Here is a 13720-nt window from a genome sequence, read left to right on the forward strand (position 1 = left end):
ACTACACCTAAAACTCAGACACCACCACCCATCTTCATTAAACCGCGTGCTGATTGGTTCTTTTTACTGAATCAGCTACGCAGACACGCACCGACTGTCCAATCCAAACAAGACATCGAATTTCTACGCCTCAACACCACTAACGAAACTGATTATTGGACAGTGGTTAGATTTCTCACCGAAAACAACATTCAATTTAAGTCTCACACACTAAAATCGGACAGACCACTCAAAGTGGTCATTAGGGGATTACCCTCCAACACACCGATCAACGTTGTGCAGACTGCGGTCGAAGTACTTGGTTTTAAGATCCATAATACATAACAGATCTCCAGATACATAACAGCCTCAAAGCATCAGAAATATATTCAGTCACCGAACTCCTTGGCACAGAAGTGGTGATGGAACACTTCAAAGGGCAGAAAGGTCCCTCACAATGCTGGCGTTGCCAGGGATTCTTTCATTCTTCGGAGGTCTGTACGTTACCCCAACGATGTGTCAGATGCGCTGGTCCGCATCAGGCGAAGGAATGCACCAAGCCCTTCGAAGAACCCAACAAATGTGCCAACTGTTCCGGGAGCCACGCAGCAAACTGGAGATCTTGTCCAAGGTTCCCTGGATCCAAAAATCGTCAACCACCAAAGCCAAGTACAAAACCCAGTCAGACCGTTGGCAACACGAACAAATTTAATATACAACACAATTCATTTCCAACACTGCCGGCTGCACACACTCCCAGTGCAAATAATACTCGTCCTGGAGTATCCTACTCTGCTGCCCTTACGGGTATGCAACAGACTGCACCCCCACTTATTTCAAATTTATCGGTCCCCACTGGAGTAAATTCGAATCTAAATTGCACCGAAATCCTTTTGGCTATAATCCAAATTTCTAACCAGCCTGGTATTGACCAGAGCAAATTACTTTTGGCATTCAAAAACGCCTTACCGCAGCTCAGAGTGGCTCCATCTGGTGCTGACGCGGCCTACTACATCTTTGAGAGCTATGTCACTCTCCAATTCTCTGATTCCCACATCCATTAAAATTCAATACTTTGAAAGGGTTGAAAAATCTTAAACTATGCACCTGGAATGCAAATGGCATTCTTTCCAAATTTCATGAGTTTAGAGACTATGTAGAAGAGAAGGATTTTGATATCATTTTTGTCCAAGAGACCAAACTCCAGCCAGGGAGAGCTCCCAAGCTTGTAAATTATGCACTTTATAAAAATGACAGACAAGCTTCGAATACACGTGATGTTTATCATGGTGGCACTTGTATTTACATAAAAAACTCAATCCCGCATCGCAGAATTGACACTCCAAATATGAGCAAACTCGAAGCAACAATCATTGAAATTTTTATTCAAAATTCGCCATCCTTAGTCATGATCTCTGCCTATCTTCCACCAGGTGGAAATTTTCCTGTGGTCGATTTTAATAAACTGCTCAATTTTTCAAATAATCTTATCATAGCTGGTGATTTAAATTGTCACCACCAGCATTGGCGTTGTCATAGATCAAACCCTGCTGGTCGTGGCCTACTAAAATGGGCTCAGTGCGCCCAAATTAAAATCATTGCGCCGGATTCCCCCACTAGATATGGTTCACGGGGTGCCCCCTCTTTTATTGACTTGGCACTCTTTAGAAACATCCCTTTTGGATATCAAGTGACTGTTGAAAACTGTTTATCATCAGATCACAACCCCGTAACCATGGACCTTAGCTGTACCATTTTTACTCAAAATTTTCCGGCACTCGTCTCTACAAACTGGGACAATTTTCGCTTTAAATTAAACTCTAAAAGCATACCCTCCCTCGAAATTAAATCCAGCCATGATATTGACAAGGCAGTAGATCAATTAACAAACACCCTAACTGATACTTATAAGGAAGTATCAAAACCCACCCTCAGACCCAATTTTCGTAAAATACCTCAAGAAATTAAACTCAAAATTAAAGAAAAGAATAAAGTACGGAGACTTTGGCAAAGAAATAGAAATCCTGGCTTAAAAATTCAACTCCGTACTCTCCAAAATGAGATCAAGGCATCATGTGACCAGTTCTTCCAGTCACAATACACGAATTACATTCAGTCCTTAACGACCAGTGATAACAGTCTTTGGCGCGCATCAGCCCGCCTACGCAAACACAAATCTAACATTCCGTCCTTAGCTACGGACGCAGCGGTGGCTCACACAGACGCTGAGAAATCCGAATTAATTGCGGATTCTCTTCAAACTCAATTTACACCACATAATGAAGGAATTTTTGCGAACAGCGCAAGTTCTTTCCCACAAGATGTTGAACGTTTCCTCTCCTCGCCCTTCGCGAGAGAAACACACTATACATCCATGAGCGAGGTAAGTGAATACATTACCAAGCTCAAACCCAAAAAAGCCCCTGGTATGGACGCTATTTCTAATCGTATGATTAAAAACTTACCCACCAACTATCTATTTTTCTTAGTAATGCTTATAAATTTTATGATACAGCATTGCTATTTTCCTCAAAGCTGGAAACAAGCACTTATTGTGCCTATTCCAAAACCAGGCCAAAGCCTTTCTAACCCTCAAAATTATAGACCTATCAGCCTCCTATCCTCGTTATCTAAGATATACAAGTTTGTGTTACTTAAACGCCTGAATGATTTTCTCCGAAATCACAACGTTCTGATTGATGAACAATTTGGATTTCGAGCAAAACACTGCACCACGCACCAGCTGCTGAGGACAGTGGAGTTCATTCACGAAGGGTTTCGTAACAAAATGCTTACTGGCGCTTTATTTCTTGACATAGCCAAAGCATTTGATAGGACTTGGCATATAGGAATTATTATCAAGCTCATACGACTTGACGTTTCGGCCCATTTAATTCATATAATTAATTCGTACCAGCTCCCGCGCCATGAAGGAAGGACGTCTCTTCAGCGAGCTGCCATATAATTGCTTATTACATCTTCTGCTACCACTATCAAGATCTTCAAGCAAAGTTATCAATCTGTTTACTTAAGAATCACATCTCCCGCAGATTTCAAATCTGCCTAAGAATATTTTCATCGCGATCTCAATAATTATTTGCACTCCCCAACACAAGCCACATGCCAATGAGCCTATTAATCATAAAATCTTTCCTATCCACTTTCTGCTTTAGTGTTTGTACTGTGTATAAAAAATTATAAAAAACCAAAAAAAGTATAAAATATAAAATACAAAAAAATTTTTAAAAAACCTAAAAACTTATAAAAAAATTATGAAACTTAAGTTTTTATTTCTCACCTCTATCCCTAAACTTTCTCGAGCCTGTGGCTCCCTCTAGTGTGCATCAAGTAAATCACTTATGCCAAATTTTTCTTATTTCTGCTCGCTTTTAGTAATTCTGATGTGGAGGTAAATGGTTTTGAACCATAGGAACTCCGAAATTTTTAAATCATTGGCATTGGTTACACAAATGATACAATGCCGAGCTTTCAACTTATTTATTTAAACAACAGTGCACATTTCATAGATAAAATGGATATAGAGAAGATTTTGCAGCCAGGCCATAACAATAAATTATACGAACATTTAAAAAGCAGATTGTCTAGTTATGTCATATATATCAGTTTTTCAAAACTATATATATCAGTTTTTCAAAACTATCATATAATACAGATAAACAGGGATAAAAATCACAAAACCCCATGCAGCCAGATTTTTCGGTTGATAAGAGTCAAATTCATAAATGTGCAGTGATTTATACAGCAGCTAACCTAAATTTTATGTTCTTTGATAAACTTCATTGTGTAATTTACTTATGTATTTATACCGGGAAAAATCCTGAATGGTGAAGGAAAGTTTTTTTATAAAACAAAGTAATGTTCTATATAATGATAAAAACAAAATTAAATACAAATACAGTCAAAAGTCGTTAATCCTGACTCGTCGGGACTTCGGCGATTCCGGATTATCGATTCTTCCGGATTATGGATCATCAGTTTAAATCTCGTAAGATGGCATGCAGAAATTCTAAAATTAAAAATATGAAACCGTAATTTATGAAATAAAGAACAATTATGATCTAAAGGGTATCAAAATTTACAAAAAAAAGCTTAATATTTATTTGTTTACTTTATTAAACATTTCTTTCAATGTAAGTTGTTTAAGTTGCTTCGTTTTATGTGATAATACTTTCTCTTTAATTCTATAAACAGACATAATTTCTTGTTCAGTTACGAAGTTCCGCTGTTCAAGTCCCGTAATTGCTGTGCCGAGAATACCGACTAACTTGTCAATCGAAATTTTTTCGTTTTCACTAACCTCTCTGTCACCTTCTTCATGTCTTTATACATTTTTTGCAGCAATTCCACTTTTTGTTTGATGGACATCGAAACATACTTTAGTTTTGTAGATCGTTTGAGAGCTCCAGCATCAAAAATTCTATTTGATATAATCGAAAGTTCAAGTTTACTTTTATAGCATTGCTCTTACAGTCTGCAAAAAAATAATAAGCCGGATCCAATTCGAAAATTAAGGAACAACACAATCATCAACATTAACTGAAATAGATAATTAGATAATTTTAGCTTATTCCGTCCGTTATACATAAAACGCGCACGCGAACACGTATTCTGCACTTGTGCCCACGCATTTGCGCAGACATAAAAGGTCTTACGCGCACGCGTAAACGCCTATCCGCATGTGTCAGCGCGGCGCATGCGCAGAAAGTTTTTAGCTTTGAGGTCTGGATTATAGATCATTCCGGATTATGGGTGTCCGAATTAATGACTTTTGACTGTATTACCTTACTAAATACTAGTTTAATTGTCACAAAAAGTTCTATGACTATCTACAGTAGAGCACATTTCAAGTTTTAATAATTTAATAAATTTCATTCATTTCTGGAAAATATTTTCCTTAGTAAAAATTAAAAAGCAAGATATTCTATGATACATCAGAAGATCAATAGCTATGGTGAAAGTCTTCGAGTCAAACCGAAAGTGTTGGCAGTTGCGCATTAGCCATGACTAAAAGCTATGATGTATGATATGAAACTTAGCATAAAAAATTCTATAGAATCATTCCCAACATCATTAACAACGATACTGATATGCAATGTGATTAATTTACTTGCTTAGATACTTTAAATTACATGCAAAATATATCAGGAATGCAGGTGAATGCTCAGAAATCATAATTACAATACTTAATAATTTGAATTCTTACTTCAGCAATACTTTATGTATGTAGCGTATTCGGAAACTAAGTACCGTTTCATTCTAGCGCCGTCGCAGTGCTGTGGTAGGCGTCCCGCGCATGCGCACTAGTCTTTCTTGTTCACTGACTTTCAATTGTCGCCATTTTGGTTGCTTTATGTTATGTTTTCAGTTTGCTGTGCACATTCAAAATGTTTAAGACAATTAGTTCTCCCGCTGACTGTGAGATTCGTGCCGTGATTAAATTTTTGAACGCGAGGAATGTTAAACCGGCCGAAATTTATCGTCAAGTTACAGAAGTTTACGGTGAATACGCGATAAGTGATGGAATCGTGAGAAAGTGGGTAAGAATGTTTAATGCAGGTCGAACTAATGTCCACGCCGAGGCTCGGAGTGGTCGGCCTTCTGTTGTCACCAATGATTTGGTAAGGAAAGTTGATGAAGCAATTCATGAGAACAGATGCTTCACAATGACAACTCTTTCAGAGGCATTTCCACAAATTTCCCGTACTGTTTTGTTCGAAATTGTGTCTGACCACTTGAATTATCGCAAACTGTGTTCCCAATGGGTTCCAAAAATGCTCACTGATGTTCACAAAACAAAGCGACTTGGTAGTGACCTGACATTTCTCACGCGGTACAGTGATGAGGCAGAAAAATTTTTAAACCAAATTGTGACAGGTGATGAAACTTGGATGTGTCATTTCACACCAGAATCGAAACAACAATCGATGGAGTGGAGACACACTCATTCTCCGAAAAAACAAAAGTTCAAAGTGACAATGTCATCACAAAAAATCATGTGCACTGTCTTTTGGGATAGGAAAGGCATTTTGTTACTGAATTTCTTCCCAGAGGTGAAATCATTAATGTGGCACGATATTGTGAGACTTTAACAAAACTAAGGCATGCCATTCAAAAAAAACGAAGAGGAATGCTCAGTAAAGATATTGTGTTGCTCCATGACAATGCTCGGCCCCATACTGCTGGTGTCACTCAATCGTTAATTCGACAGTTTCATTGGAAGCAGTTCGATCACCCGCCGTACAGCCCGAACTTGGCGCCATCCGATTATCACTTGTTCCTGCACATGAAGCAAGAGCTTGGTGGCAAGCGCTTTGGATCTGACAATGACACGAAAAATGCTGTGAAGTCATGGTTATTGAAACTGGCGGGAAGTTTCTTTGACGATGGTATACAAAAACTGGTCACCCGCTATGACAAGTGTTTGATCATTGGCGGAAACTGAGTTGAAAAATAGTTTAAGACATGTATTTTCATGTAAAAATAAAATTCAATTCGAAAAAATTGTTTTACTTTTTTTTTTTTTTTTTTCCAAAACGGTATTTAGTTTCCGAATACACCTCGTAGCATCATTAACTTTCACCAAGGCATTTCAATTATTATAAATTTGAAAGTCGAAGTTCTTATGAAATAATATTTGAAATATGAAAATAAAATACCTGTGTAGCATTAAAACTATGCTGGGTATTAGCTCCATAATGCTGCATACCAGCTGGTCCATATTGCTGCACCATAGGACTGTACTGTGTAGGCCTCTTCTGGGCCATATGTTGCTGAGGTGAGGGATATGGTGCCACCCTATTCCTTGTTTGTGACATCATACCCGGAGAGCTGCTGCCATACATAGATGCATGCGGAGGCTGTACAGCACCACCAACACCTGCCATGGATTTATTCATGGCAGTAGAGTTCATACCCATAGGTCCATTCATGGACATTGGAGACACAGAGTTTGACATATTCATCATAGAATTGTTCATATGATTAGTCATTGTATTTAATGAGCCCCCCATTGGGTTACCCATATTTGCACTCATACCATTGTTCATTGGCTGATTAGTTGGCATTCGTTGAGGGCCAGGCACATAACCCGCCTGATACGGTGAAGCTTGCATAGTTGGTACCTGAAAAATGAATTTAGAATTTCTGTTTAATAAGACATCAAATTTTACAAATTTAATAAAATGTAAACAATTTCACATTAAAAAAACACAGATAAATTTTTTTTTAAATATGGCACCGTTTGTGTCTTACTGTCAGCTAAGATTTGAGTTTATTACCGAGAAATAAGGAACAAGGAACATTTATATTCCTCTAGTTATACATTCACATCGGACTATCCATGTTGAAAAATATGCATAACTTAATTTTTTAATCCTTTAAGTGGCCAGCACATTTTCAATACAAAGACTTAATGCAGTACATCAGAAAATCATCCAGTGCAAAGTGGCAGAGGAATTTGTACCTATAATGAAGAAAACATACTTCATTCTCATAAAATTTTGGAGAATTTCTGGTTTTCCACACAAAATCCTTGGCTATTTGGAGCTTTACATAGTGACAAAACTAAAATAAAGTACAGAGCACAAGTATACTTATTAAAAACTGAATTATTCTACATTTGATTTCTAACGGTTTAGCATCTAAAACTCAACGTTACATTAAAAAAATCTTCATTCTATCTTAAGCTTAGTATAAACCTTACAATAAACAGTTTAGAACTTCTGATACCTTTGCAAATTTCAGCTTTTTCATAACTGAACAACTTCTGTGTTTACATTAATTTAAGATGCAAATATTATTTATTGAAATTTAACTGTGTATTGATCATAATTGGAAAATTCTGATTTTCCCCCTATTTTCTTTTTTAATAATTTGACACAACAGTCCTTTTTCAGAGAACTTAAGCAATATGAATGTTCAGATGCAACTGCAGAGATAAAAATTAATTTTTGAATATGTATGAAAGAAATGCAATACTTTTAAATTTCAAAGAATTTTAAACCAGAGAGGTTTGATAATTGGTAATAAGAAAAAAATTTTTTGTTAAGAGTTATAAAATAAGAAAATTTATCGCATTTACATTCTTAGTATTGCTAAACAGGAAAATAAAAGTATAACTACTGACTGACAATTTGGTTTTAAAAATTGATTCATCATGTGTTAGGGAAGGAAAGACAAAGTCTTGCAGTCAGCCAAATATTTACAAAACAAGTGCATTTAAAAATATTTTGCATGATAATAAATGTATTTCTCAGCATTCTGCATTTTAAAAAGAAAAGATTTAAATGTTCTAATGATTCAATGATAACATTTTAAAACTGAGAAACCATTCAATTTCAGTATAATATGAAATATATTCTATCCTATTGCATAAGCACAACATATCTGCATAGCACCCATGGAAAGAAAAAAGCTGGAAATACATATATCAATCAATTTATACTTAATTAGTTTATTTATATTTCTACTTTAATATCTACTGTAGACCTTACTTGGTGAAGGAGGCATAATTCAGTTTTAACTACCAGATATCTGTTTTAGATTTTAGAGGATCTAGAATCATCTTACAGTTTTTCATAAGTATATTTTTCTTATAAAGAAACTAGATAAACAGACATGATGGAGCCTCTAATCGAGTTGCTGTTTTTAGAATTCGAGCCTGACTTTTACATAGAAAGTGATAAATGGCTATAAAATGGGATTATAATTGAACAGAAATGGGTTACACTTCCATACAGTCGCATTAAAGAGCAACATGGAAGATTTCCGGAGACTGAGCCGAACAAGTGTTAGAAGAAACATAGAAAACATTCACTGAGAAAACAAATCTGTCTGTAAAAAGCCTGTTATAAAATTACAGCAAAATGAATGCAATATTACTAAAACACAAAGAAGAGAAAACCAGTACTTAGTTACAATACCACTTTTTCAGAAATATTCATTATACTTTTTAACATCATTACCTTAATATTACACAATTTTCAACATGATTATTTCATAAACTAATTACATATACACTATTTCTGAAAGAGTCTTTGTAGTAACATCTAAAATATAAAGCCCTTTTACTATGCATTTGCTTTAAAATAAGCACTTGAAGGTGGTAATGAACCTTTCCTCATTTTACAATCATAACATGTGCCATCAAAGGGGATTTTAGGAAATAAGAGGATTTGACCATCTTCTGAAGCAATTATCATGGTTACAAAGCAAACCAGAAGGGAAAATGGCTTGAAAGTGCATATTTCAAAGTAACAGACTATAGGTTTTACACATTGTGTAAATTCTATGAGATTTCAATCCAAGAAAATCATGTGAGGAACAATATGCGACACTTCTGCATATACTGACAAAAGTGAACAGTAAAAGGTTAAACTGCTTCATATTAAAAATGCTCATAAGAATCTAAGCCATGCCTGCACTCCATTTAACACTAAAATTATTAACATTATGAATTATACTAACCTGCCCATATTGATTATTAACATTGGAGCCTTGCTGGCGTTCCTGAAGCGCTACAACACTGGCTGTAGCTGTAGCGGTTGCTGTTGCAGCAGCAGCTACGAGTGCAGCAGCACTTAATGCAGAATGGGAGGTCTGATAATCATTCCCAGTATTGTGACCAGTATTAGGCATAGCTCCTGGCATACCAGCAGACATTTGAGGAGGATTTGGTGCATAGCTAAAGAAAGAGAAAGTTTTAAATAATGAAAAAATAAATTTTCTTAATCATACATGTGAAAAGTAAAATTTAAAACTACTGTTTCATGAAGTCATAAGAAAGTCAGAACATCATATTACACAGAAACTGAAATGTACTATATCATATAAAAATATACAGATAAATAAACCACATTTTCCTTTCTTTGATTCTTAGACTGGCAAAAAATTAATAACGTAACAGATGTTAGTAATGACAAAAGTTTATTTTGCTTTTCAATTAATATAGATTTTTATTTTAAAATGAATGTACAGGAATTTCTATGTTTTCTAACATTTCATTCTGTTAATAAAAATATAAAACAATATTTTTAATTCAATTTACAAAACTATTTCTTATTTGAATTTAACAATAAAAATAAATTCAATTTTGAATTTTATGCTGAAGATTAATTCAGCAATGATTAAAAGAAAGAAATCTATTTCTTATCTGAATATGACAGTGAATATTGTGTAACTTCATATGAAATAAGCATTCCAGTTTACTGATTTAAACTGTAATCTCTCAGTTTTGAGAAGAAATGCTTATGGCCTATTTTCAAATTTTGCTTACATATCCTGCCCTAGATAAAAGAAAATTCAAGATAAATAATTATTCAAAGTTTAATTTGAGCAATGAATTGCATAAAGACAGCTTTAAATATACTTTTACAGTTTAAAATATTTGAAAATTTTTAGATATAAATCTTAAAAAATGTGATTCTAGGCAAAAATGCCTGTCCCTTTCAAGTTTTAGGTTATTCAACCACTTTGCTTTGTAACCTAATTAATTTTTTAAACAAAAAGTTTAATTATTTTAAATATGAACTAGTGTGTTATACTCATAATAAAAATGTATTGGAAAAAAAAAAATTAAACAAATAAAAAAAATTGTCTTCCACTTCATGTCAAATCTATTACCTTGAGATTATTTTACCCACAATTAGTTTGTAAATCTGCCTAAAAGGGCAGTACATAATCAGTGACATAGATAAACTGGTCAAACTAAGCTCAAGTACTTTGAATATGTACTGCCTTGACATAAAGTGGAAAACAAATTATTTTTATCAATTTGCTAAATTTATATCTAAAAACTTTTAACTGATTTTTTTTTTCATATTTTAAATTGAATATATTTATAATCATCTTTATGCAATGCATTGCTCGAATAAAACTTTGAATATTAATTTACCTCGAATTTTTCCATCTTTTCTTCTGGGACAGCATATGTAAGCAAAATTTCATACATCAGATCATTTCTCCAAATACAAAACGCACTTCATTCAAATCATGGATCAACCAAGATTGAGTTTCACTCAATTTAAAAATATTTTTTAATTTAAATTTTAAACTGAACATTAACAATAAAAGGATGATTGGTTATGTGTTTATAGCAAAGCACATGAGGACTATCAACCTACGAAAAGGGTGGACTTTCTAAGGGAAATTGACTGACGAAAATGTCCGTGCATCTAACCTGTTCCCGTGGAATTTAATCCAGGTCAAACTACCAGTGTTGCTACTTTACTGCTCAGCCGAGGCCATAAGTTAGGAACACAATGAAAAAAATCAACAAAAGTGGAAAAGCAAAGCTTTCATTAACACCAAATTGCACCTGAACAAATGTGCTTATGCATGGAAGAAAGCAAGCATTATGTACAAAGATGTAAACAACATTTAATTCTCACAAATTATATGTCGCCACATTTCGGTCATTAACAAACAAAACATACACTAATGACGCATGGCACAAACCTGGACCTTCGCACAAAATTTACAACGATCAGCCATGCTTTCACTTAAGTGAACAAGCACTGCGGATGCCCATTCCTCCATTAGGGAACTTTCCAATTGTCTAAGGCTGGAGGAAGTAAATGTGCAAAGACAGCATGCTCAAGGGCAACCTAAAGACTTTCTAGTTTCAGTTACTTTGACATAAGAAGTACTTTTAAAAGAAATTAAAATGTGAAGACGATTTTTATTCAAAACAAAAAGCAAAATAATTCTCGGCCCGTCCCCGAGATATTTCTTTTATAAAGGAAAGAGAATGAACAGTTACAGGCATGGACTCCATTGAATACAAATTCCTCATTTTTGCTCCGCTGCGGAAAAAGGGATGGACTTGTTTCTTTTCGCATACACAAAGAAATTGAGGAAATACAGCTGCAATGACACGCGAAATCTGACTAGTGAACTGAGTGATCTTAAAGAGCAAAGAAAAGAAACATGAAACAGTTGAAGCTCTTCTCCACAGAAATCGTAAACAAGGCCGAAGTACTGTGTTGCAACATGTGCTTGCGGCCCAGCCATTTCGTCTAGACTGCTTAATACAAACAGACATACTTGCCAGAAACAAACTATCTAGGGAAAATACACTAATTTCAGACGAGAGGCGTTATTTAAGGGAAAAAAATACACTTCGACGGTTGTCTAGTACAACATATAAAACTGCATTATTGCATAGTTGAACACTTTTGCAATTCGTGACTACTTTTTACCAATTATATATTACAAAAGGAAATTGCTTATTCCACTATTTTAATTACACGGTATAAAGAATCTACTGATTATAATTACTGGATAAGTTTAGAAGACCTCAGTAGCTTACATTTTAAACTGTAAATAATTATTTATATCCCTAGTACATTCACAGATCTATTTCCTTGAAGAAATAAAAACGCTTAACACTGATAGTTTTCATTTTCCATGTATCAAAAGAAGCTATACAAGCAGTTCGCACATTTTCTAGACGAATTTGCTTTACTTTAAAAAAAAAAAAAAAAATTTTTTTTTAATTGTTTTTAAGCGCAAGTATATTTTTGAAAGTATAAATTATCGTCTGCTTCTCGAAAGTTTTGTTTTCATGCAATATAGCGCTTTTAATGAGGCAATGAATGGAAGGCTATGTTTATGCTCTTTTCAAAGCAAATTATTCGTATCTTAGTTATTAAAAAAGGCTGTGAAAGCCATGATTTTTCGGTATCTAAAACTAAGATACGTAACACTATCCCCAAGAAAGAAAAATAGCGTCAAAGTTTGGCGTCAAGGTGGAAAAATTCTACTAAATATATATCCAAGGAAAAAACGGAATGTTGGCAAAGGTAATGAAAAATGAAAATCTGCTAAGGACACTTGCAAAATCATTAAAATACTCAGTGTCAACAGTAAACAAAGGTATTAATTAATGCTCATTTGAATCTTGAATAGGAGAAAAGTCATAACGCGCATCGTCTTTCTCCTGGTCATATCGTTAAACGCAGAATTCTTAGTGAGAAACATTTATCCGGACAAAGATGGAAAAATGTTGTTACAATAGATGAATCTTAGGTGTGTTTAAATAACTGCAATAAAAAGATATCCATTTATTATCATCAAAGAGGAGGAAAAAAATCTTAAAACATGGTTCAAAGAATCTAAAGAAAGTTTTCAAAAGGGCTTATGATTGTTGCTGATTTTTCATATAATGACAAATTAAAAATAAACAGAATAGCGAGAAAATTAAATAAATAAATAGAGGAGAGAAAAATATTAAGATCAATTCCACATATTATCAGGAACATATTTTATACCCAATTTTCAAATATGAAATACCTTCTCTTTACACACAGTGCCCTCAATCAGTAGAACAGCATCAAGACAAAGCAAGCTGCCATACATCGAAATCCACTGTTAATTTACTGGCACTTAATTTAAAATTAAAAATCTCAAGAGATTTCAAGAACTCATTCTTCAAGGAAAAATCAGAAAGGTTTGGAATATTCTCCATGAAAGAAGCTCAAGTGGATCTCAATCTCCCCCCCCCTCCGATGTATCCTTTTCATCACTGTTAGATGATCATTGCACCACCCCTCTTTCCAAAAGCTCAAAAAATTTAGAATATATTCATATGTTTTACTGTGAAAAAAAAAACAAAGGAAAGGTTCATATCTAAACTTAGTAGTTTTTTAATAAATTTAGAATATATTAATGTTTTATTGTGAAAAAAACAAAGGAAATGTTCATATTTAAATAGTTATTAAAT

At 34.3% G+C, this 13720-nt stretch overlaps 1 protein-coding gene across 10 annotated transcripts in view; it reads right to left on the reverse strand.

The window, feature by feature from the left end:
- Positions 1–13720, reverse strand: part of LOC118202925 (zinc finger MIZ domain-containing protein 1-like) — a 1176934-nt gene that overhangs the window by 31761 nt on the left and 1131453 nt on the right. For all 10 annotated transcript variants that reach the window (XM_085814453.1, XM_085814451.1, XM_085814450.1 and 7 more), the window contains 2 exons: positions 9466–9682; positions 6657–7121 (listed from right to left, as the gene is read on the reverse strand). In XM_085814453.1, coding sequence (XP_085670579.1) covers positions 6657–7121; positions 9466–9682 — 682 coding nt within the window. The remainder of the gene's footprint in view (positions 1–6656; positions 7122–9465; positions 9683–13720) is intronic.

This window comes from Stegodyphus dumicola, chromosome 4 (genome assembly GCF_044657685.1).
Source record: "Stegodyphus dumicola isolate Sdum_Otavi_A_Nest chromosome 4, ASM4465768v1".
Classification (NCBI taxonomy): domain Eukaryota; kingdom Metazoa; phylum Arthropoda; class Arachnida; order Araneae; family Eresidae; genus Stegodyphus; species Stegodyphus dumicola.